Source organism: Thunnus maccoyii, chromosome 14, assembly GCF_910596095.1.
Source record: "Thunnus maccoyii chromosome 14, fThuMac1.1, whole genome shotgun sequence".
In the NCBI taxonomy this organism is placed as follows: Eukaryota; Metazoa; Chordata; class Actinopteri; order Scombriformes; family Scombridae; genus Thunnus; species Thunnus maccoyii.
Genome location: NC_056546.1, coordinates 26973105 through 26999911, shown reverse-complemented (window position 1 = coordinate 26999911; position 26807 = coordinate 26973105). Strand labels below are relative to the sequence as shown.

The window sequence follows — 26807 nt, the reverse complement described above, 5'->3', positions numbered from 1 at the left end:
ACCAATGACTAATCAGGTATTGATTTATTGAATCCTTCATCTACAAATTTCTGTATCTATCAGCAGTTTATAGGCTGACGCTGATATATTTGTTATAAGCTAAAATCAGTTGATAATATCTGCCAATAAATCAGGCTGTAAGTGGAACTATACTTATCCTATAATGCACCTTAGGAACCTGACTGTGTATATTTAGCTCATTAGCACTTGCAGACTCCAGTCCAACCCCAGCAGCTAAAAACGTTAGCATTCCACATGCAAACCACTAGCGCTGCTGTAACCCCGGCCTGAAACCAACACCCCTATGCTGTGGCCAGGGTTGGGGGCCGTGTTGAGCTAATTAACCCTGTTAATCTAAATGGGCACTGGGTCAGAATGTGCGTGTGTTTGTGTGTGTGTGTGTGTGTGTGTGTGTGGCTATAGCTGGCTAACCCCAGCAGATGAGCCTTCACCCCAATCATAGCCCCCTTTTTTGCTGGCAGTCTGCCGTCGGACTTGGCAGACACACACTCGCAAGGGGTCTGGTGTGCACGTGTGTGTTTATGGCTGTGTGTGCATGCATGCATGTGCGTTTGAGCCTGTGTGTGATTGCACAGGGGAGGGAGGATTATAGATGTTGAACATACACACGCAAATGAGCACAGGGCCCGACTGGTCTGCATGGTGTGTGTGTGTATGTGTCTGTGTGAGTTTGTGTGTGTGTGTCTGTGTTGTACTAAAGCCAGCAATGTTTTACTGGCCCGCTGACACAGTGCATAAAAAGATCAGTGGGCCAAATCCATTAGTGGTATAATTGCATTACATGGTAAATATTCCTAAAAGGTCAATATCTCCATTTGAAACATCACCATCATCACAGAGTTTTGCAATAGAAACAAGAATTCCAGGATTTTTATAGAAGCTGGGGGCACAAAATAGCACTTCCAGGCATCTATTATAGCAATGGTTTGGCAATCAAGACAGATTTTCCACCTCTGAATGAGTCACTGCCAGCTTGTGGTGGTCTAGCAGGTGATCGTATAAAGAATGAATGTCTGAATTTGATTTTAACGCTTCCAAATGCCTTTTGCCTCCAAATTAGTGATGTCCAGTGCTGTGCCATAAAAGATACAATGTGAGGAAACTAAGTGGCAAAGTTATGCATGGTGAACCAGGGTTGGTGGTCAATTTGGATGGGTCAGATTGATAAATTACACTACACTACAGGCAGGGATGGTAATTTGATGAATATATTTGTCTGAAAAAGAGTAAGAGAAAAAGACAGAGCGAAAAAGACAGACAGAGAGAGTGGGCGAGTACAAGACAACGAATGTGTGAGGAGAACTGAAAGCGAATCTAACTTTATTTGGTATTTATGTAAAGTAATTCTGTGTAATTCTACTGTATCGCAGTGAAGCATATCAAAGTCCAGCCACAGACTTAACATGCAAGGAAGACATGTGCTCAAATCTGTAGTATACAAATACCAAAATGTCCCAAGGGTTTGGTGTCCATAAGCTGTTGTGCTGACAATATCTGTAAAGAATATTTAATATTTCACCGTTACCTTCTTCTGTTCTTGACACGGCGGAAAGTGTGACAGGTGTGTGAAACAGTAGTTGTAAATTTCTATTTTTGAACACAGGTGCTCACAGCTGAAAAAAATTCAGATACACATGAATGGTGATGTAGTAGAGACAGAAAACAAAACCGAAAAAAAAAGTATTTTAAAAATGAAATTTCATTCACTTCAATTGGCAGTAGTCACATCTATCATTAGTATCTGTGAAGCATACTAACTGCAAAAACAGTATACTATCAAAATGTATGTAGTATATACTGTGTACAATTTTATGTAGTGTGGACTTAAGGCTCAGCAAGTTTTTTATAAGGCACTTAAACTCTCCATATGAAAACATAACATCTGTTAGGTGGTTACACTTAAAGGGTCAGCTCACCTGAACCACAAAAACACACATTTTCTGTGCTATCGAACCGTGCAGATAGTTTTAATTGTGTGTGTTTGGTGAGATGTTTTTATGTGTCAGTGATAGTGAGGTGTGGTGATGACCCAGTGTGGCCAACGGAACAACCTTCTACAGAAAAAGTAGTTCTTGTGAAAACTGTTGATGTGTTCTGTGGATTACGCAGAGTTATGGCGACACTCTGTCTGGGAAGACACGTTGCTGTGTTTTTTTCGTTTTTTTAAAATGTTATATTTCAATGCTGTAAGCAGCACAAACTCAGCCTTATTGTATTTAAGTGGAGGCTGAGACAAAACCCGGACAAATTATGGAAATATTTGTAATTTGAGTGAAGCAGGCCTGTAAAGCAAGGTGAGCCAGCTTTCCTAGACTGCTATAAGCAGAGCGGGACACACTGAGTAGCTGTGTCTATATCATGAAACGACCAAATAAAAAGCCAGTATGTGGTATAGTTGCATCATCGATTTAAAAAAAAAAGATTGATGCTAAAAGTGTTGAGGCAGACAGAGAGGAAAACCAAAAAATGGGAACACACAAACACAAAAAGGCAAAAAAAGAAGATAACACATAATGTACAGTACACACAAACACACATACACACACTCACAGCCTCCAGGCTATTGTCCTCCACATTTAGGTCAGGCTGCAACTAACAGCTTCACACACACACACACACATACACACACACACCCCAGGAGGCTCTCCTCACCTGCAAAGAGGCCAGTTTGGACACAGTGTCAAAGATTAAACCTGTGTTTTATCTCAGAGAAGGGAGCTGCTTGGGGGAGAGTGTGTAAGAGTGTGTTTGTGTGTGTTCACTCAGTCCTTTAAACCAGAGGGCAGAGGGTGACTGGAGAATACACTTTTTTTTTTTGCTCACACACACACATGCACACACACACAGCTGCCCTTCTCTGTGTGCGCGGTCAAGTAGAAAGGTGGATCTGTGTCAGGTAGCAAGGGTATTTACTGTTACTGAGACAAGCAGGCCGAGAAAACACAAACACAGCAGAGAGAGAGAGAGAGGGGGGGAAGAGAGGGCTGAGAGACATAGAGGGAGACTGAAAAAAAAAGAAGAAAAAGCAGGGAGAAACTGAGACAGAAACCAAGAGGTGGAGGAGGAAGAGGACGAGTAGCGATGCTTTGAAGGCCTCAGCGGTCAACAAACGCAGCCATGTGCAACGTCAGACACGCAAACACACACACACACGCACACACACACACAGTCAGAGAGAGAACTGGGCAAGTGTTAAAAGGGCAGAAACAGAGCTGACAAGTTATTTCTACATCAGGCCACGTTATGCTGCAGATGCTTCATTGGAAAAAACAACTTATTTAAAAACTACAGGAAAACTTCCAGCAGATTCAAAATCATATTACCAACCACCCATGAAGGAGGAAAAAGTATGTGTGTGTGTGTGTAAGAGCGTGTGAGCTCTTGCGTGTAGGTGACAAAGCAGTCTCCATCATAAATTAATTGGAGTGTGACCCAAAAACGTAAAAGTCCTGATCCACTCCTCACAACTATACTGTAATAACGTGTTACATACATCATCACGTCATTTCTCATCCAAATCAGCTTCATAATAGTGAAACCAAGAAACAAAACCCTCACAAGCGCATCTGCAGCTGAAATCTCCATTATTACTGGATTATAATTCCTACATTATAAAATCTCTACCAGCAACATGAACATTATCTCACTCAGCACCTGCCAATCTGCCTTTACCAGTCAAACAATAACCTGCTGCTTCAGAGGAGAAGCTGAAATCTTCTCTATCAGCTGTTAAGGAACTTCATGCGCAATTGATAAATGCAGTTGGAAGATAAACTGATGACTGAGTGTCCAAGAGTGTTCCTCTGATTAGGGTAGTGGATCAACAGGAGACACAGGCAGAGCGAGGTAGAGAGAGAGAGAGAGGGAGAGAGAGAAAGAGAGGAAAATGTGGTTCTTATCCTGCATGTCTGACTGAAATAATTCTTGTAGAGATGAAACCATTAGACCATTAATTGATTAGTCAATCGACAGATAATGAAACTGCAGCAATTTTGATAATAAAATAATCATTAATGTAATTTTTCAAGCAAAAGTGCCCAAATTTGTTTGGTTTTGGCTTCTCAGATGGAAGAATTTGCTGTTTTTTATTTTATTTTATTTTTATTATTATTATTATTATTTGAGTATTGGTTGAATGAAAAAAGTAATTTGAAGATGTTTGCTTTAGCTGAGAAAATGCGATAGATGATCAAACAGTTAGCTGATCAATGGAGAAAATGATCTTTAGATTAATCAATTATCTAAAATAATTGTTAGTTAATTTCTTGTGAGGGTGGAAAAGGCTTTCCAAACAGGACTGGTCACTTGAGAAATTGTGTTGAAACAAAAAAGAAAAAACAAACTCATGTCAGAGGTGGATAATAATAACTGACCAATATCATAAAACATTCACACAAAAAAAGGAGATAAAACAGAAAATGTCCTGGGAAAAAGAAACTTGCATCCTGAAAAATCCCTGGAGACAAAAAAAAATGTTCCATCCCTAAGAGGCCTTTTTTGTTTATCTCTTACTTTGCTTATTTATTTATTATTTCTGCTTTCCTGCCACACGGCCTGGGGAGCGAGGGACCACAGGTGCTCGGGTGAATCCGATGGACATCCGCAATTTATCATTCATACGCCAGTGACGGCAGACCCGGCCGAAATATGGCACAGTAAACACAAACCATAGATCATTCACAGACACAGATACACACAGACATCCGTAGACACTGATAAACACATAGAGACACACACACACACACACACACATAAAATACATCTTTGAAGACAGATGCTTTTATGCGTACACGGAGCTGGACACGGGTCACATCACAACATGCTTCTTTCAGCGTGGTGTAGATATCTTTTTCTTTCCGTCTCTTTATTCCACTTTATCTTTGTCTCTCTTTTGGGATGCTTGTCTCCCTCCCTTGCTTTTCTCTTCTTCTTGTGAATGTCTGGCAGACTAGACACTTTAAAGCACAGAGCTGCCACCCTCCCATTAATGAAAAAATAGATTTGTGCTTTAACCCTGTGGAGTGCAAACATTTGTTTCTCCTGAACAATTATAGCTTCCTCTTTAGACTTTTCTTGCACAGTCTCTTGTCAGGAAGAATACATTCACTCAAACTACCCGGATTCCAACCAACTTGCGACCTTGGTTCAATCTTTCGTTCTTTTTTCTCAGGTATAAATACACTGGAGAGATGACAGCTGCCCCCCCCCCCCCACCCTGCCCCCCCCTCCCAACTCCTACATAAACTCCCCTCCCCTAAACGCCCCGTGCCTCCAAACTTTTAATCCAGGCTTTAGAGGGATATATCACAGTGGGACATCACTGCTGGCCTGCATCTGCCAGAGCGAGCTGGGAGCTGATTTCTGTGTTTACATAAGATTAGAGCGCAGGGAGAAAAGAAGGTAGCCGATATGGTAGCTCCAAGCCAAGCAGCTCTCATTTTTAATGCAGCAAATGCTGCCACAAACAGCCTGCAGGACGGGGGCTGAGGAAAGATATAGCCAATGGTAGGAACAGTAAGTTACACCACTTACAAGCCTTAGGGGGGTGCATGTGTGTGTGTGTGTGTGTGTGTGTGTGTGTGTGTATGTGTTAAAACTGTGGATGCACTGCCCTGCCTTTACAGACTTTGCAGCAGTGGTCAGGGATTCTCAAAAGAATTTGACACCAATACACAATAATCTCTATAAATATCAATATTAGAAACCTCTTACTTATCACCAAGAGAAATAATGTAATATCTTCACCAGTCAGGCAAGATTTAAGAAGGGCAGACAGTTCCAATTGCTATTTTTGTGTGACAGAATTTGCTTTATGGAGAAGTAAAACTGAGCGATTTCAACATCAACAACCCCATCAAGAAGTTTAAAGTGCACTGGAGGGTATTGTGACTTTGAAAGTGCTTAAAGATATGGACCATACAACAAATAAAGACATATATGCTTTCATAACCATCCTTTTCCTCTGCTGAAAAAAGTGTGAATTCAAGCAGGAATCTTGTAAAACTTATATGTACAAATGATGCTACATAGTGTATGCAAAAACCAAGGTAGACAGACACCTGAATTAAATATAGGTTCAATATGTTAAGCTAGTTAAAGCCTCTGATGAGACAGCTTGAGGAGAGCTCATTTAACCCCGTTGCTGATTAGCTTGTGGGCTAATTCAACAATATAATGCATATTAAAGCTGCACTAACCAATATTCTTGCATTAACAATGGGTCAAATTACTATGTTTAATGTAAAAGATGTTGAAATCCACTGTATGCTACCTGCCCAGCACCAAGCTACAGACAGACAGTGCTAGCAGCGGGTGAACATAGCGGAGCATTTAGCAGCTAAAGAGTCAGATATGTTTTTCAGGAGTTGGTGGAGACCAAATTAGAGCTAAAAGGAGAGGGAATATGGGCCAGAAACATGACTCTAAATGGTGCTACATCACCATAAGAACATTATGAAGTGATGATGTGTCAGTGTTGTGTTTACAGATTGTTCTACTGTTCCCAAATGGTCAAAATAAATCTTTAACAGTTCTTTTAAATTAACTTATACAAATTGGCATGCATTTGCATATCAGCAAGTGTGAACTGAACTGTGTCTTTTCAACTGAATGTCCAATATGGAGTGTCATGTTACATAAGCTGACTGTTCTGTATTTGCTCCATGTGTCTCTGTCTGTACTTATAGGTGCAGGTCATGGTGTCCAGTTCACAGTTCACGTTGCATGTACTGTAAGAGCCCACACTGTAAACATAAAGTCCACATACCACCTGCCCTATCATATGGCACACACACTCACATGTACAGTACATACAGTATACACCCATTGACCCTTGATAAATGACATAACCATGAGACGTGTGTGTAAAACAGCAAAGCAAAGCTACTTTACCCCTGCACTCACACATACAGAAATGTCAAACAGGCGTCTCTGGCCTTTATTTTAAACTCTTGTGAAAGCTCAGATTTGTGCTTGCACTGACCACAAGGATCAACATGGAGTCTACAATACTGGCACAAATATGTCCAGAAACACACAGAGATACACTTTGTGCAGGGTACATTTACATCCCTTGGAACATCAGGACACTTTTAAACTTTCTACACAGTATGTTAGGCCCAGATGTCGCATTCACTCATCTATACTGTGCAGTACCTCTGACAACAGCAAACTCCTGACACAATCAATCATTGCAATCCTACAATTCTACAAGTTCTGTTGAAACTAACTACATATGCAAAGCGCATGTCCTGAGTTACTGTTATGATATTTCAGACTACAATGTTTAACATTTGGAGCAAATTAACATCTATTATTGTAAAACATTTACTGAAAGGAATACTATGTAACTGTACATTATGCAATTCTTGGGTACTTCCATGCAAAATTTGAGACAATGTAACCTGCATAATTAAAATAAGTGTAAAATCTCTAATATTTCTAATTATGGCTAATGATCCCTTTTTTTTAAAGCTGCACATCAGTAGTAAACAGTTTTGGTGAATAAAAACTTTTTGTCAGCTTGTGACCCGCGACAGTCAGGAAATGCCTTGATGCCTTGCTGTCTCCTTCTTAAAGGTTATGAGCATGTATATGTGACCTCCTAACTGTTACAAGTGTAGACTTTATGGTTTATTTCCTGCATGTGTGGAGTCCTATTTTAGTCATGCAACTCTTACTCGCCACATATCACCTTTGATCCTTGTTATGTGTGAGTGGGACAGTGTGTCTTGTACAACATGGTAGCAATAATGAGCACATGCTTTATTATAGGGGTGGAAAAAAACACGCAAAGTCCAGTGTGACATTGTCAGTGCCAATGTCCGGAAAGGTCCAAATCAAGTCTCTACCCCCTATTATAATATTAGAAACACCATCTTAAAACTACCATTAAAGTTCACACCTTGAGTACAAAGATGAACGCTATTAAAGCCCCTGAGCAAGGCACTAGGCTGTAGTAACTGAACAACAACATCCACAAACAGGAACTTAACCGCCAACACATATCTTCAAAGTAGGACACATGAATACCAGTGAGCAAGGCACTAATCCCATCAATCAAAAGTAAAAATGTCATGACAGCCAGGACAGCAACTACCATTGAATACCTGCGCAACTTACACATACAAGTTGAAACGCAGCTCATTGTACCACTTTCCAACTGTGCCCCTTAAGCAAGGCATCAAACCCACTAAACCTGCTCGGCAGCCAGCAGCAGCAGCAGCGGCAGCTCGGCTTTGTAAACGTACAGAAAGTGTGTAACCCTCTCCTTCCTCCCTGTTGCACCTCCTGACCCTGGCTGTTGCTGTAAATATAAATACGCTCCGGCACTGTCAACTTGCACTCAGTTACACAAGCACAGTTCCACAAAGGTTAAAAATATGTATATTTTACTTCCTCCTGCTTTTCTGCCTGTCTATCTGACTTTCTCTATGTGCGTTTTTTTTCCTCCTTCTATCTTTCTATCTCTTGAAGTGCAGGGCTCTGCAGGTCAGGGGCATTAGTGGAAATCTGCTGTAATTTTTTTTTTTCCCTTTCTTTTCCTTTGTGTGTTTGAACTTTTTTGTTGTTTTTCATTTTTCTACTTTTCTTCTTTAACCCTCCGTGGCACCGTTTCCATGCCAGCAAACCGGTCTGAACTGGTCCTACCGAACTATGTTAGCGAGTGTGTGTGAGAGAGGTGTGTGTGCAGGTAGATAAAAATGAGAGCAAGGCGGACACTAACAGTGGGTTAATATGCTGAGCCAAAACGAGAAAGATAGTGTGTGTAATTGTGTGTGTGTGTGTGTGTGTGTGTGTGTGTGTGTGTGTGTGTGTGTGTGTGTGTGTGTGTGTGTGTGTGTAGCCCCCGCACCCACCCACCCACACACACACACACACACACACATACACACACAACCCTATGACACCCGTCTCATCAAACAGTTGGACGTCGGCCAAGTTCATCTGTTAATGGACAGCCATCGTCAGGACCCAGCCTTTCCTACCTCGCTCTCCCCTCCCTCTCTCTCTCTCCCTCTTTCTCTCTCTCCCTCACATCCCCTATCCCCCCAGGGTGATCTACCCCTATGCCCTCTCCTCCTCATCTCTCTCTTTCTCTCTCTCTCTCTCTGCCCTTTTTATTTTGTCGTCCCATCCCCCCGTTTCTCTCAACACCTCTCCCAGCGTTGCAGATTGGGGCCTGCATTTCCCTTGTATGGCAAAGATAAACAGTGTGTGTGTGCATGTGTGCGTGTGTGTGTGTGTGTCCCTTTGTCTGTCTGTCTGTCGGCAGACGGTGCTCGGGGTGTGTTATATGCACACACACACACACGTCTGTCTTAAGAGAGTACCTTCGAACAGACGCTTTTCTACAAGCTAGAAACAAAAACAAAAAAAAAGTCAGAAATCAAACAAAGGCCAAAAGACAGGTTAGGTTCCATTAAATTAAGGGAGATAAAAAGTGCATGTGAGTGAGTGTGTGTGTGTGTGTGTGTGTGTGTGTGTGTGTGTGTGTGAGAGAGAGAGAGAGAGAGAGAACGAGAGAGAGAGATCAGCGGTGTTAACTACAGTCCAGAGCGTGTTGAAACACATCTGTCTTCCAAAGAAAAACTGCAGGTAAGAAAAAAAAAAGGGTGAGAAAAAGAGAGATTGACAAAGGAAGAGAAGACAGAGAGACAGTGAGTGAAAGATATATGAAGGGAAATTCATAAAGAGCAGGTGAAGGTGCTTGTTTTTCTCTTTCTCTCTCTTTTTTGGTCTTCACTTTAAAGACACACACACACACACACACACACACACACACACACACACACACACAAAAGGCTGGCTTTCCTCCTGGCTTATTTGTTGCAGGGCAAGAGTTCAAGGAATTACAGTCTCTTTCACACTTCAATATTTATTTAACAAGATAGATGATGTCTATTTTTAAGTACATGGGGGTTTTTTTTCAGTTTGTGTTTGGGGCAGACTGAGCTGAATAGTTGAGGGACGGTGAGATGAAATAAGAATTAAATATCGCTGTTGTTATTGCCAGTGTAATTTTGAGGGCAATTTTGTGATTTTAGCTTCGGGTATGATTCCTGTACAGGTCTGGAAAATGAAACGAACTCTTCAGATTTGTTGAAGCTTTTTATGGTGATAAAGAAAACAAAGCTGATTTTCTAACATCCCACTGATGCAGTGGGAATTAAACTGTGACCTTCAGACAGCCATACACAGACAAAAATAATGTTATTTTTCCAGAAAAGCATGGATTTGCTATTTATTTTCTTTTAAACACCATAACTAATGTAGTTGCTTGTACTGGCAATGATATATATTATAAAACTACATGATAAAGATTCATGTCAGCAATAAAAGGACAGATTTTGAAAGTTTTTACCCTTCTGCAAACATCTTTTTCCAGTATGACCACACACAGCTGAAATATTTGTGGATATTAATCACACATGCACACACAAAGTCACGCATACATGGATAAAAATGCCTAAAATGTACATTTTAGCAGTTCTCTATCCATTTTTGGGGGGTAAATTATCCATTAGATTTCATCATATCTTACCGGGGCAATTACATCAAGAAAATGATAGTGGGTATGGGATCAATTATGCATACCCTTGGCCAAAGACCAAGCATCGGGCAGAAGGAGAGGGCATGTACACACACACACATACACACGTGAAGAAGAGGAGGATCTCATAGATGTGGCCCATCAGTTCATCTTACTGCCTAAAAAGTTCATACGCTTAATAATTTAGCTGTGCTCTGGATACAGTTTCCCAGCTGAATATTAACAACTTTGAAGTGAGTAACAGCAGCCAGAGGTATATAAGGGTGTGTGTGTGTGTCTGCATATGTGTGTGTGTATTTGTAGGGGGGCTAAAAGAGACCTCAGGAAACAGGCCTCGTGAGTCCCACCGGAGACAACCCCTCGAAACACACACACACACACACTCCTTCTATTCGGCTGCGTCCATTACACCACCATTCGTAACATTGCTAATTTCTGGCCAATTAAGAATTCCTTTTCATCGCTATGTAGGTTCCCATATCTCCCTCACAGCGCTTGTACACAAACTGGGAAGACGTGGGGAAGAGGAGTGTGTGTGTGTGCGTGTAGGGGGGGCATAAAGGGAGGGTGAAAAGATGAGAAAAAAATGAAGCAACAAAGGGAACTGAAGAAGAAAACATAAAGATTAGCGCCCGTGCACCAGTTGTTCTCGTTTGTTGTTGCCGCTTTCCATCTTTGTTCTCATTTTCTTAATTGTCCGGCCTCATTATTAGATGAAAATTGATTTATTTTATTGACTTTCTTTCCTTTTTTGTCTTCCTCTCTATCCCTCACGGAAGAAAAAAAAAAGCATTTTCAGAAGAGGCCTCCTTTTCAAAGGAAGCGTACCCATAGGGTGTGTGTGCATCTGCAAGCATGTAGCTAAGTGAGTGTTTACGCACAGGTGCCTATTTTCTTGTGTGTATGCACAACCGCATGACACACACACAGAAGGAGACACATTTTTCTGCTGCGGACAGAACAATGGAATTCATTTTCGTTCTTTTTTTTTTTTTTTCTTCTTTTTTTTGAGTTTCCGTCCATGTTTACAGAGAAACTCACTTAGGAAGACGAATCACTGTCTCCAAAATGGCAGCCTTAGATAGAGTCGGGGAGGGAAAAATAGAGGTATCTGACATCTGTTTGTTCAAGGAGAAAGAGAAAAAAAGGGGGGGGGGGGGGGTGACACTAAAAATGAATAGGCTGACAGACAGAGAGAGAGAGAGAGAGAGAGAGATGGGCATTGAGAAATCATTTTACCATGTCAAGACCGACACGTACAGGGGAGAGCCAGATGGTTTGCATTGGGTGTATTTTGTGTGTGTGTATGTGTGTGTCTGTGTGTGTTTGTGAGAGACAAGCAGTGTAATGAGGGAACAGACGTTACATCATGTAAATTAAATATGTCCAATCTCTGGCTCGGTTCTCAATCTTCACACAATTAAAAAAAATGCAACTTTCATTTATATTAGCCTAAAAAACACACACACACACACACACACACACACACATATCTCACCCAAGGCACAAATGAGAAAACACACGACACACACTGAAAACACACAAACACCCCTTGACATGCCGGCTCTGACAAGCATAGCTGATGTGCGCCGCGAATGTGCATGGTAATAGGCCAATCAAAAATGCAAAACAATTGGCAATTACTGTGAGGACCTAATGGTCATTAGAATTTACAACTAGGTAATGAACTAAAGTCTGCCCACTGCATGCATATTCATAAAGCTATTTGAGCTTTGAAGATTAAAGTAGCGCTTAAAATTCAAATGAGCCTCCGCAAATTATCGGGAAAAGTCAGCGCCGCTGCTGCTGGTGGCGATGGGGGAGTTCCTTATACGTGCATGTGTGTGTGTTTATGCGTGTATGATTTTTTTAAGCATCATTAAACGGTGGTGTTCCTCGACATCTGAGGAGTGAAAACTGTAATAATGTGTTTTGGGGTTTATCCCGACAACAGTCGATGTTGGTGACATCATGAGAGATAGCAGATTCTTTTTTCTTCTATGGATTTGTCACTTTTCAACCTTCAAAAAATTTTTAAGTATTTACACCTTTAAAAAAAAAATTTAATTTTTTTTAGTGGAAACACCTTAGAAACTGAATTAAAACCATTGCGAGATACACTTTAAAACACTTTAAAACTTGATGATGATCGTGATGATAATAATAAAAATGTCACAACATAAGATCAAAGTCATTCAATAGATCAGTGGCTCCAAACTTTTTTGGCTTATGACTCCTCGTCACCACTGGTTGCATATTTCAGATTATGACCAAAAAGTGATATTTTCCTCTTGTTAAATATTGTCCATTAATTCAGAAGAAAAAGCAAAGATTAGAGAAAAAATAAACATAATCCGGTGCAGCAGAAATATGTTTTCTGCTTTCCTGTCCTGTTGCGACTCCTTCAATGTGTCCTGCCACAAGTGTAGATTGTACATGTGTAGGTTACTATGAGCGTACTGCATGTTCACGTACATGCGTGTATTTAGATTTGTGTGTGAATAAACCTTTACAGTGTGATGTAATAATATATTCATGCAGTATATTCAACACATCAACAAGAAATCAGCAATGACACATCATACCGGTGGAACCCAACTTCATACACCAGGCTGTGACTAGTAAACACACAACACGATAAACAATCTATAAACAGCTTTTCAAAGGCTGTCCTGTGGAAACCACACATCTCCAAACTGTCAGCTTCTCATCATCCAAGACAAACTGTCTTGTTTTAGGCTTTGCAACAATGCATTTTTGAGACAACCTGATGGCTTTCATATTGCTTTATTTTCCTAAGAAGTAGAGGAATGGGCAGTTTTTAGGAGTGTGGATAATAGTTTTTATTATTGATTAGTCTGACAATTATTTTCTTAATTAATTTGATAATTGTTTGGTTTATTAATTGTCAGAAGACAGTGAAAAATGTCACATCTTCCAAGCGGACATCTTCAAATAGTTAATTTCGTCTGACCAACAGTCCGAAATCCAAAGACTAATGTGAATTTTTGGATTTTTTTTTCTTTAAACTTGACCTAAGCAATAAATTGATTATCAGAATAGCTACAAATCCATTTCTGTTGTTCCACTAATTGATTAAGTGACCACTTGTTTCAGCTCCAGAGCATTAATCCTTCATTTAATCTGATAAATTCCAAGTGACCAGATGTGGAGATACATGGTGTTCCCTGGACTGTGACTTACTACTAATACTTTTAGGATTTAAAAATGTAGGTCCATGACATCATCAGTATAAATGATTGAGCTCGTTTTGGCTCCTTGTTCATGCAGGTGATCTCACACTGAAGCTTCCTCCGAGTGAACAAATTGTTAAATGCTGTCGGGGACTCGGGCGTCTCGTCTTGCACTTTTGTGCACGTTAAACACAATATGGAGCGATCATAGGAATTACATACTGTATGTTATCCTGCTTTGAGGATGGATCCCACTTTATTTGGCACTAAAGGTGCTTTTAATTTGCTGAGAAGAAGGATGTAAAGTGGAGAAGGTGGTGGGAGTGACAAGAACAAACAGGCTGAGGATCACAATGCCAACATAAAAGATTATACCCACTCAAACAGAGCTTGTGTGCCTTTACAGTATACGTGCTCTACATATGGACACACACAGTTACAGGGTGGCAGTGTGTGTGTGTGTGTGTGTGTGTGTGTGCAGTTGTAGTAGTAGTTCAGCCAAATGAGGAACATGAAACCAGAGTAAGGAGCCAGGCCCTTCCACACACACACACACACACACACACACACACACACAGGCCACATAGACATTGCCAGCTCAGCCCTGGCACACACTACCAGGGGATGTCCTGCATCCACACTGCCAGCTCACACACACACACACACACACACACACACTTTCATGTCCACTCATGCTCCACTGAAACACACATATACACACACAAATACATGTAGACATGCTGTATAAGTAATGATACATACAAAGGGAAGCACTGACGAATGAACAGATATCTAAGCAGTCATATCTGAATATATATGTGTGTGTGTGCATGTGTGTGTGTGGTGTGTGTGTGTGTAGAACCAGTCTGTAATCCAGTGGCCTATATAAATAAGCTTTGTAGTGTATAAACAGTTTTATGAACAGGCCTTCAACTCCATTCAACATAATAAGAGAGCTGAGTTACATGTGCACCCCCTGAGCAGACCGAGCCATGTGTGTGTGTGTCTGTGTGTGTGTGTGTGTGTACAGGAATAAACACACACACAGTGAGCAGCAAGTGAGCCAAAAACAGCAGCTTTCCCTCTCACCACGAAGGAGTAAATGTAGCGTGGATGTCGAATCGCTCGCATAAACACCAAAGAGCCAGATCAATAAACAATCCTCCATCACAGAGCGAGTACAGTAGTCCACTTGACGTCACACATGCCTCTGACACATCGTCGCCGCTGTAAATACTGCAAACCGGGAAATAACGCTGGTCTTTTTAAAATGTCTTTTCTTTTCTCTGCTGTTGTCATTGTTTTAAAATGGTTTAGCAACCACAGTAACGCGGGAGATCTATGGTTTGAAACAGATCTGTCTCCATCTTTGGTTGTCGCCGCCGCGGTGTGTCTGCGCCGCACTTCCCAGGGTTCCCAGCTGTCAATCAAAACGTGTGGGCAGCATGACGTCTTTCTCCTGCTTTTTTATTTTTTGTTGTTTTTTTACCCTTTAATGTTGATGATGTTGTTGTGTCTGTTGAGCCGTGGTGATGGTGATGATTGCTGCTCACGCTCTTCTTCTATTTATTCCAAATGGAAAACGCATCACTTCCTGTGCAACCAGACTACTTGTCCTGGGAAGACTCAACAGATACTGTAGTAATTTGCACTATAAAAAAGCTGGCAGCCTAAACAACTCGCTGTTATTATTCTGTCAAGTGTACAGCATCCATCATCCAACCACTAATATGATAATATGAGACTCTCTACTCTCTTTCCCCACTGCACAGGCAGAGATAGTGAGGAACTAAGTACATTTACTCAAGTACTGTATTTAACTACAGGTTTAATGTACACGCTCTTTACTGTTTGTGCTTCCACTTTATGCTGCTGTATACTTCTACTCCACTACATTTATTTGGCAGCCATAGTTTTCAGTTACATTGACGATCACTCTACATACAAACAAAATAGAATAAGCTTTAAAAATGTGACACATTATTATAGTCTGAACTACTGAATCAGTACAAACTACCTGAAATCAGCTCCACTATAAGCTGTTAAACATTAAAATACTGTTTTCACCGCATGAGTAATAATAATATAATTACATAATGCCTAGTGAGTACTTAAAGTACATTTTACTGGTAATACTTTTGTACTTCTTGTGCTTGTGATGGAGGATTTTTAGACTGAGGTATTGCTAGTTTTACTTGCATTTTAGATCTCAATACCTCTTCCACCTCAAGGAGGTCAAAGGTCACATTTAGATACAGAGCAGCCAGTGGTGGACGTAGCAGGAGTCCACTGTCTTGCTCAAAGACACTTCCTGGGATCACCCAGAGTCATTTGAATGAAGAACCAGGACTCATGCGTGATGTTACCCCTTAAAATGAAGCATTTGTCACCAGTGTCAGAAATCTACCAGATTAACCAAAACTTAATTTTTTCTTATTTTGTTTATTAAAATTATCCAGTAATTCTAAAGAAAAAAGAAAACATTAGAGAAAAGTCTAAGACATTAATGTGCATAAGTGAATAAATTGTAGCAGAATTGTTATTCTTGTGCTCTCCGATCCTGTTATCATCTTGTGACCCTTAAGGTTTGTCTTGTGACCCCATGTGGGGGTCCCGACCCACAGGTTGGGAACCCCTGCGAAAGCGGACTAGATTTAGTTCAGAGATTCAATGCTGCTGCCCTAACACTATCTTATGTAACAAAAGATGGGTGTGTGTCTGACGGTGTATGTGTGTATGTGTGTGTGTGTGTGTGTGTGTGTGTATGTGTGTGTGTGTGCTTTGAGCATTACCGAACAGGATAAAGGATAAATCAACAGGCTCACCGGTTTGGACTTTCCCAGCACAGGCAAGAGGAAAGCAACAATGTGAATCTTAAAATTCACGTGAAGTGCTCCATATTCTATTTCCAGCAACACAAAATCTCTGCCCAAAGCACTGCTTTTCCGTTCCTTGTTTTATTACTACGTCCAAAATTTGTCAGCAGTGAATTCCAAGTTTTTTGGTCCGTCTGGACTGCAGACACGCTCTGCAAACACACACCCACACATTTACAGTGCAGCAAGACAATAATCACTAACACTAACAGTCAATATGCAGCTTTTTTGTGAGCGCTGAATATAAAACACAATGCAGCTTGTTGGTCTTGGCGGCAGATTATTAGCTTTTCCTGTCATTCCAGTGGCCTGCCGAATGTGTTATCCTGCTGCTGACATTTTCTGCATACAGCGAGATGTTTACATTCAGCGAGCTCATTCAAAAGGCAGACAAAATGCTGGAGTTCAAACGCTGCACTTGAGTCCACTAACTAAAATCTTATGTTAGAAAAGAAAGAAAGAGAGAGCGACAATAGATTAGTAATGGCAGCCTGTGTGTGAAATCTCTTTGTAGGCTTGCCGGGATGTGCTACAGCATGACACGCACACACACACACACACACACACATGCAACAAACATACTGTAATTGATGCAGTATCAATTGGCTGTCCCGGATTTGCATTGACTGCTAATGTTGCAGGGAGAGAGACAGACGCATGAGCCAAAAGAGAAAATGAGAAAAAAAAAACAAAAAAGAAGAGGAGAGAATAGAAATGAGATAGAGAGCGATATCTGACACCGAGCCAGACAATGAATGGGTGTTAAAAATGCACTAATGTGTATTGAGGTCGGTAGCATTAGCCAGTGATGATAAGCTAATTGCTAATCACTAGATCATAGACTAACAATAGTCATGTTACAAGGCTTCAAGCCAGGATGACTCTTCAGTGGGATGACCATAATAATGGACTGAAAACTGGATATTTTGGGGTGACAAATATCATATTTGTCTCGAGAAATGTTGGAATTTATCAGCGTGTGCTAGTGCTGATAACATCTCAGTTAATCAGCTAATACTGATAGGCTAACACAGCTTATCTGCCAATACTGCTCAATGGAATAAGCGGTCAATAAGATGAACAATTCTGTGTTCTGGCTGCGTATCAATTTCTGCTCATTAACACACACATCATCTCTGATTTTCCATAGAGGAAAGGATTAAATTCTTGATGCTCATTATAAGAAATCAATTGACTGACTGGACAGAGATTATATTTATTTTAAATAATAGTAATAACAATAATAATAATAATAATAATCCACAAAGAATTCATCTTACATTTTAATTTTCAAGCCAAGATTTTTTTCAATCAAAACCACTTCAGTTAAAAGAAAAAAAAAACACACAGAGAGAGATATGGCCATTCACACACATATATTCACACACACACACACACATGCAGCCCTCTCTTTTGAGACATTAGCGATGCTGTTTCTGAATGAGGGGCGCCTCAGGGATTATAATCAGAAATTTCATCTCAGTCAGGGATTAATAGAATAAATGGGCAAGAGAAAGAGCACAAACCATGTGTGTGTGTGTGTGTGTGTGTGTGTGGTGTGGGTGGGCGGGTATGCTGCCTTTTTGCATCGCTGATCGGCATTTTGCCTGTACAGTGCTCTCTCTTGCACACACACACACACACACACACAGGTAATGTCTCAGCTCTCCTCGGTCGGAGCTGTTTGATATGTAAATAGCAGCGTTCCGGCACAAGTCCGACGCTTTGTGTTCCTCTGAGCCTCGCAGCAGCCGCAGCAGCTCTGTAGCACTCTGACCATAGACGCAGATACACACATTTTTTACAACAAGCAGCCATACAGCCGTCACATTATATAGGCAGATACATGCAGAAAAGCAAGCTACATAAACAGAGCTGAAGGAAAAGATGCCTCACTTCCTTCCACTGTAGGATTAAAAACATTCCCTGGATTTGTCATAGATGTTAGATTTAAATATAATTATGAGAAGCAAATCCTCTAAAAAGCAAGAAGATAAATGAAAACTAATAGTGTGATCGTATTTGTATGATTAAACAGTGCTTAAAAACCACACACATTCAGTCATGTGGACGCTAAAACCAGAACCCAATAAAAACTGTGCTGAATTTAAAATATTAGTAGAACAGCAATAGTATTTAACAGTCTTTACTGTAAAAAAAAATATGATCTCTTACTGGCTGAGTAGAGGCCTGATTCACTGTAAGGAAAACCTACATGTACTATTAGAGACACAGTGGAACACCAAGCCAGCATTTACAAATAAGAAACACACTCGCATTCCTCCCTCTCCTCCTTTTTTTGTCATTAGGAATGCTTTTGGACGGCTGTAATCGCATTCGAAATTCCAGCAGATTTTTTTTTTTATTTTTTTTTTATCTGACATCTTTACTTCACCGTGACAGTTTGGGGTCAATTAGGATGAAAGCAAGGGTCGGGAGGGAAAATACTGGCTTTAATTATCAGCTATCAGAATGGACGTGTTGCGTAAATTCAGCATGTGAGATGCTGCTGGTGTGTGTCCAGTGGCAAAGAGAAGGTCCGAACAAAAAAAAAAAAAGAAGCATCTATTAAAGAAGATTGATTTTTTTGTTTATGTGCAGAAAGCAGATGGACATTTTTTTGTCTGAAATTCCAAACATGTAATAATGCTTGGCCTTTCTGCCGTTCAGCCTGACGTCAACATCAGACAAGATATATAACGCTGCTGTCCTGTTTTCTCCTCCTGTCTGAGTGTACAGCTGTTCCTACCAAGACGTTCCCACACACAACGCTATTGAAGCAACCAGACGCCTGTATTATGATGTAAATCGCTCTAATAACCCAGTTTAGCTGGTGAGTGTCTGTGAGAGTGTGTGTGTGTATGTGTGTGTGTGTGGGGGAGTGGGTGTGTGTTGAAATGTATAGTCACTGCTGGGACACAAGCAGGTTTGGCTAAAAAAAAAAAGCAGTAGATAGATTTGTCTCTAGTGCCCGAGCCAGCGAAGACGAGGTCAAAGGTCAAATGCATGTTTGACTCTCAACGATTTCCTTCATCTGCACTTCCTGCAACTCTAAATTTTCATTGTGGCGAGTGAGATCCATTACAAGAAAGGACGAGCAGTGCTCCCAACATCTTATTGTGCTTATTTCCTCAAACACAGAAATGACAAAATGGAAAACAAACGGCAACATTTAGGATTCCTGAGCTGCATTCAACGAGCAAAGTGATAAAGTGTGTATTTTGCTTCTGTGTTTCCGCTGCTCTATTTCATCCTCGCTCCCTCTTTCTCTCCCTCTCTCTCTCTCTCTCTCTCTGTAACGGCTAATTTAGTACAGGCAGCCCGCCACTAAAAACTACTGCTAATTAAAATGCACAAGGAGAAGAAAAAAATGGCGCTGCAACAAATAATTAGTGGTGTTAAGATGCTTTAAATAAACGACTTTCTCTCTATGAGCAAAACTAAAACTGGCTGTTCCCTCTCTGTGCTCGCCTCTCATTTGATTCTCGCACTGGGAAAGGAGACGGAAAGGGAAGGAGAGGGAGAGATGCAACTGGAGGAAAAATTGTGCGTGTTACCTATGAAGTTTGTTGCAGAGGTAAACTCGGGGAAAAAGGGGGAAAAAGAATGAAAGAGATGGAGAGCTGGGCTGCATTTCTTTGGGTAAGATGTGGCAGTGGGAGAGGGGGGGAAACCACATCGAGCGGACACATCTGCTAGGGCCACATGAGAGAGAGTCACACACACACATACACACATACACACACAAACACGTTATGCAAGAACACACATTCTGTGCACCCAATCCCAGGAAGAAGCTCGCAGTTACTCCCCAGACTGAAAGTCAGAGTCATGAATGCTCACACACACACACACACACACACACACACACACACACACACACAGTTTTCCCTTCAGTTCAGCCAATGATCCCCATCTGCACACACACACACCCACAATAGCCCTCATAAGTGCACAAACACACTGACCAGTGGTACCACAAAATCAAGGTCACTCATGTCTCTTTGCCACTGGGATTTGGTCACCATGGCCAAAGTGGGCAAACTGGGAAAATATACACACACATTCACTCACATACTGCATTGAATTCAGAGGATCAGTGGAAGGACAATTGGTCAGACTTAGGTTGATGAGATCCGTTACATTCTCTCTCACACACACACACACACAGACGGAGAGAGAAAGCCATCCTAAATCAAACCATTGTGTGTGCTTTTTTTGTCATCTATAACAGAGAACAGATATTCTTGGGAGGGTTCCTCCCCACCTGTGACGTCCTTCTGTTGTTGTTTGTCTGATAAAACCCCCACCAAGCCTCAGCCAATCAGATGGCTCGCCTTAACAAGGACTGGCATGTGTGTGTCACCTATAAAAACCTTGCGCTCAGACTACCGCAGTCTCCCACATGGTTTGGGTGGAGCGTTCGTAGGTGACATGTAGGCTACGCTTCAGACTACGCCGGCTTGTCATACCGTACAGCAACACACACACACACACACACACACACAATGCGTCAAAGATATGAAAACACAACCTGATGTTGCACACACACCCACAAATATACACCCATCCAGGGCAATACACACAACCAAAATGACACTGTAGAATCTGGACACTGAAAGCTGCTTTCAAGCTGCAGGAATTCATTTATGTCTTGACATGTAGCGCTTCTGAAAATGTTAAGAGAAAAAATGACTATTGTCCTTTTTTTTTTTTGTATTCTGCCAGATTTTACTCTGAAATTGCCTCCTTAGCCTCTACACAGAAAATCTGACAAATACTGCCTCAGAAAAGCCACTGCCACCGATAACCATGTGGGCAAATCCAGATAGAAGTGATGCATGTTGGGAGTTTGAAAGCAGGTATGGTTACCTGGGAGAGGCTCCTGTTTGGGGAAAATACCCCGGGGCGACGAAAACCGGTCCTCGTCGTCCTCTGCCAGCGTAGCCTGGACTCCCACTTCCACGGGCCTCCGGCTGCGCAGGGAGCCCAAGGCGGGCGACGGGGTGAGGGCCAAGCCTGGGGAGGGCGAGGGGGGCTTGTCCAGCCCCCGGCCCACAGCCAGGCAGGGCGGCCCGTGGCATCTCTTCCTCTTGTGCTCGATGAAGAGCAGGATGTCCGCCAGGGGGAAGGTGGCCTGGCACTGGCCGCAGGTCAGAAGGTCCTGCTCCAGCGAGGGGTGAGCGTCGTGACCCAGCCGGGCCAGCCGGCCCACGGTCGAGCCCGGGTGGTGCCCGTTGAGGCTGCCGCTCTCCTCTGAGTGCTCCGAGCAGCGCTCCGACAGCTCCTCCGACGAGACGACGGCCGTGGAGAGGGGCTCGGCTGCTGGCGAGGCAGAGAGAGAGGAGGGGGGGACAACCGCAGAGGAAGAGGGAGAAGAAGAGAGGGGTGGGAGGAAAGAGGGAGAGTGAGCAAAAAAGAGGAAATTAGAAGGTGATGCTTACTCTTAGCAGAAACCATGTGTTCATATTTTTCTTTTTTTCCTCCTGTAATTTATATTGATACAACTATTTGTGGGAATTGATGACAAGGGAAGAGTACAACCAAAAAACCTAAAAACATTCTCGTTCTGTCACATACAGGATAAGATTTAAAAAGACAAAGCTAAATAAAAGCCTGACATGTGGTACAGACAATAACGGGGTGAGAAAATGTGCCTTGTAATGATAGAAATGCATGTAATGCAGGAAAAATGATTACAATGCAAACTGATCCGGATCACACATCATAGACATAAAATGGTGGGAAATAATATCTTGACTAGCTGCAAAGCTGAAATCAGATTCCTCAAAGATAACAATTTCTTTGCCAATGACAGGGAGAGCCTGGAAAATGATGGTTAAATACAGCATTCACCAAAACTCTAAATATGTGGATGAGACTTGCATAACCTTGTTTGTACAGGTTTTGATCCTGTAATCAGCAGAAGGAAAAACTGTCACAAACATGTCCAACATGTGTGCCGGGGAGCGGAGAGGCAGGCGGCAGGGAGAGTGTGTGTGTGTGTCAGGGAGAAGGGAAACTCTTCCCTCGGCCTCAATTACATGTGCCTGACTTATAGTTCTTAGACACCAGCCGCCTGTACAGCGGGAAATCACCCCAAAATGAGCCGTTCAACCCGATTCCTCACCCCTCCAAGGCCGGATTAACTCTTGACTACTTTTTTTAAGAAGCCCTTTGTCAAGCCCAGACCGTCCTGCAGTGGAGGGAGAGGAGTGTGAACAGAGCGGCCCACTGAATTAGAGAAGCGAAACGGGAGAACATAATTCACTGTCCCTCTTTTAAAGAAAATCTTCCAGTCCAAGGTGAAGAGTCTGACTCTGTGCTAGCCGCCTAATGCATGTTGACCTTCTTTACTCAGCCGCCCAATTTCACATTTTAATGAACTTAAAACCACTGAGAATCAAAAAATAGATTTTAATTTTCACTGTCTGGGTGATTGGTACAGATTTTGTCTGATAACAAGGATAGGGCTGGAGAGTGTGTGTGGGAATGCATGCAAGCGTGTGTGTGTTTCTGTGTGAGTGTGTGTGACAGAAAGAAAGAGAGAGGGAGAGAGAGAGAGAGAAAGAGAGAGAGAGAGATAGTGGCTGAATGTAGACTACATCCCCTCAAGGAAATATCATTTGAACGCCGCAGTCCTGCGCGACATCTGTGCGCAAACTGGGACATGGAGATAACATGATAAATTCACCAACACCACCACTACCCCCTCCACCCCCGGCATCACCCCCTCTACCTCCTCCTCCTCTTCCTCCTCCTCCTCCTCCTACTCCTCACCCTTCTCCTCTTTGATTTAACTTCAGGTCAACACAACACCACGCAAGTTACACAACAGCCTCCAGGGAAGGAGGGGGGCATTAAATTCACAAGATAAAACAAAAAAATTCTAATGAAAGCTGCGTTAGCCCCTCACCTTTAAAGTTGAACTCAAGACTGAATATCCAGTGTTGAAAAACATTTTGTTGGATTTAATGGAGCATGAGGAGGGAGAGTAAGAGACCTAAATAAGATTTTTTTTTTTTAAATACAAAGTAGGTCTCCATGCACATGGTTCAATTTCAATAAAAATTTCCAAGACACACGTATAAATCTCTTATTTCTATCTACTTTTAAAGCAGATGGAATAAGAAGCAACAGGAGCAGAGAGGATGATAATATGTCTGCACACTATTCTCACATATCAAAACATGCAGGACAATTCTATCACATTTCCTCAGTTGGAAAGAATAACACAGGGAGAAAAAAATGAGGGCATAAATGCATTCTGAATTATAATTCCTTTAACAGCAGCTGCAGGTTAAAAGTTGCACCTGTCTGGTAATGAATCTATAAAACAGTCACAACTTAACTATGAAACTACTGGCTCTCTGCCCCAAAATAAACTATTTTAAATTGTATTCCATTTTTTTTGGCACAATATGGAAATTCGTATTTTTAATCTGGAGGAAGAGATGTGGAGTTGTAACACTGAAAAACACTCAGCAGAAGTGTTGAATTTTACTACTTAAATTCAGCCGGATCATGCTGTTAAAAAAAGCAAAGACTGGAAATGTTATATGCTGTAAATAATCTTGTATAAATATAGAAGAGTAAGAAATGTGGAAAATAAAAATGTTGCTGTTAAAAAAGAAGAAATAATCAGGGATGGATGTTTGCTGGAGAGCAGCAGGGTGATTACAAATCTGTATGCAAAATGAAATGCGTGTGTGTGTGTGTGTGTGTGTGTGTGTGTGTGTGTGTGTGTGTGTGTGTGTGTAAGGTTTGAGGGAGTAAAAGGCGAGGTCTGCAGGCATATCACAGTGTAGCTGCATATGCTGATTGCAGCCTGCATGTATGTACAAAATGGGATGCACAAAAAAAGGAGATATCGGGAGAGTAAGTGGGTTTGAGGTGATGAAGAGGAATGGTAGATTTTGGTGGTGGTGCTGGTTTTGAGAGTGTGTGTGGGGGGGTCGTCCTCCTCTCTGCCCCCCCCTCTCTTTCTCCCTCCCTCCATGCTTCCCCATGTCTTGTATACTCTCCCTTTATTCTAAAGAGATCGCCAAATAGTAGCCCGTGTAGATGTAGAGGGGTGGTGGTGAAACTGATCAGGTTCAAGTTCAGCGCTGGATTTTCTGATCGTGCTCTGCCTCCTAGCGACGGCACATGGCCATGGTGACTGTCACCCTAACGGAGCCACACACACACACACACACACACTCTCTCTCTCGCTCGCTCTCGCTCCCTCTCTCTCTCTCTCTAAACCAAACAGCTACACAGGCGACAGCCAGTCAACATACCGAAACATAATCAAGCACTGATGCGTAAAGACGCCCAAATATCTTCTTGTTTTATGTTTGCGGGCCACTTGGAGAGCCGCTGAAAGGTGCGAGGTGGCGCACAGTACGGCACATGGTGGGGCGATAAACGCCACTTTGCCAATCGCCCCACAGTTTCCAAACATACTCATCTGCTTCCCCGTTACATATCGCACTTATGCCTGAATATGAAGCCAATAAACTAAAAGAAATGCATCTTGGGTGATAAATAAACGCCGTGCGTAAAGACGGGTTCTGCCGACTCAACTAAACATTGTTGGAATATCTTGTCGCTTTTCCTCACTCGCTGCAGTTGCAACGCACCAATGAGCTGATATTTGTTTCTTACCTTAACTGTACGTGAAGAATTGGAATCATAAGTTGACATTTTTGTCGGTCCAAATTTGGCTTTTTGAGAAAAATAAATGCAAGACACAGGACAAGATATGCTGTTGTCCTGTTGCTGTGTTTCTAACTCTGAGCTGCAGAGGCTCTGCTGTGTGTTTCAGGAAGAAACGTCTCATCTACACTAAACATCAATAAACTGCCTTTACATAAGAGGCATTAGGATTTAAAAGTGTGTAAAATATATCGATTTGTGTTGTCTCTACTGCCGAGCTGCTGATAGAGGGAGGCAGTTGTAAACAGTCGGACACGAGATTTTCCCCCCTCGATCCAAAAATCCACCTCCAAGTTTTTTTTTCTTTTTTTTCTGAAAGTAATCCAAAAATAGCACGAGAGAGAGCAGATGAAACCTGCCCGCAGAACTATCAGATGGTGATATTCCGGGGGGTGATCTCTCCACGAAGCTCCGCGGACAGGACGCGCTCTGCTACCGGGAGCCCAGTGCGTTCCCACTGACCGGAGCGACCGTGGGGGCACCGCAGCCAGAGCGAATGCACATTCTCGCCGTGTAACTTCCCTGTTTTCGCAGAGAAGCAGTAACGGGTATACACCGACACACAAAACTTTTTTCTCTCTTTTCGGGCTCCGAGCGGCTTTTACGCACGGAGGTGTCGCACTTTCTCGCCACGCTGTTAAGTCCAGTTGACCGGGTCCGAGCGGTGCGTCCGGTGTCCATAAGCTCTTCTTTTGCTGCCCTTTTCCCCTTTTGCTGAATGAATTGAAAGGGAGTCAGAAATGAACAATTGCTTTCTTTTTTGCATCTCTACTTACGCGAAAAATCCCGTTTGCTTAAGTGCTGGGGTTTGCCTTGCTTGCGGCGAGACATGGTGGCTGGCGGCGGCGGCGTTCAGCGCGGATCACATCGGGGAGAGCCGGGGTTAGAGAGGAGACTCCGGTGGGGCAAAAGAATATCTTCATCCAACGCCTTTGTCATCCACAAAAAATTAAAAAAAATAAAATAAATTAGAAATAATACAAAGATGGCGCGGAGGCGAAGGTGGATCGCGGGATCGCCGTCATGGCTTTTTTGAGAAAGGAGAGCAGAGGAAAAAAGAGAGAGAGAGTGTGTGTGAGAGAGGTGGATGGAGAGAGAGAGGGGAGAGAGATGGAAAAAATGGCAAAAGCCCCCCCCCACCCCCACCCCCCCCTCCCCCCCAACACCACCCCTCCCCTCAACCCCCCCTCTGTGCTGTGCAAGTTCAAGTGCACGGACGTGACGTTCCCGGCGAACTTGAACGTCAGGCGATGGACGGACACCCGACATACAAAAACATGGGCAGGGCCGAAGCACCCGAGTGGGAGTGGGAGTGGGAGGAGGGACGAACGGGACGCGCAATAACAACACCAATGGACGGTCATTAGAAAGAGAGAGAGAGAGAGAGAGAGAGAGAGGAGGAGGAGGAGGAGGAGGGAGGGAGGGGGGCTGGACATGAGAAATAGACCAGGTGGAAGCCAATGG

At 42.4% G+C, this 26807-nt stretch overlaps 1 protein-coding gene across 2 annotated transcripts in view; it reads right to left on the bottom strand.

Annotated features, from left to right (window-relative positions):
- Positions 1–26412, bottom strand: part of bcl11aa (BAF chromatin remodeling complex subunit BCL11A a) — a 53014-nt gene extending 26602 nt beyond the window's left edge. The window contains exons 1-2 of one of the 2 annotated variants that reach the window (XM_042434443.1): positions 26120–26412; positions 21516–21968 (exon numbers count right to left, since the gene is read on the bottom strand). In XM_042434443.1, the coding sequence (XP_042290377.1) occupies positions 21516–21968; positions 26120–26174 (508 nt within the window). In that variant the 5' untranslated portion in view covers positions 26175–26412. The remainder of the gene's footprint in view (positions 1–21515; positions 21969–26119) is intronic. The other variant, XM_042434444.1, reaches the window with a different exon arrangement.
- Positions 26413–26807: the final 395 nt, after the last annotated feature.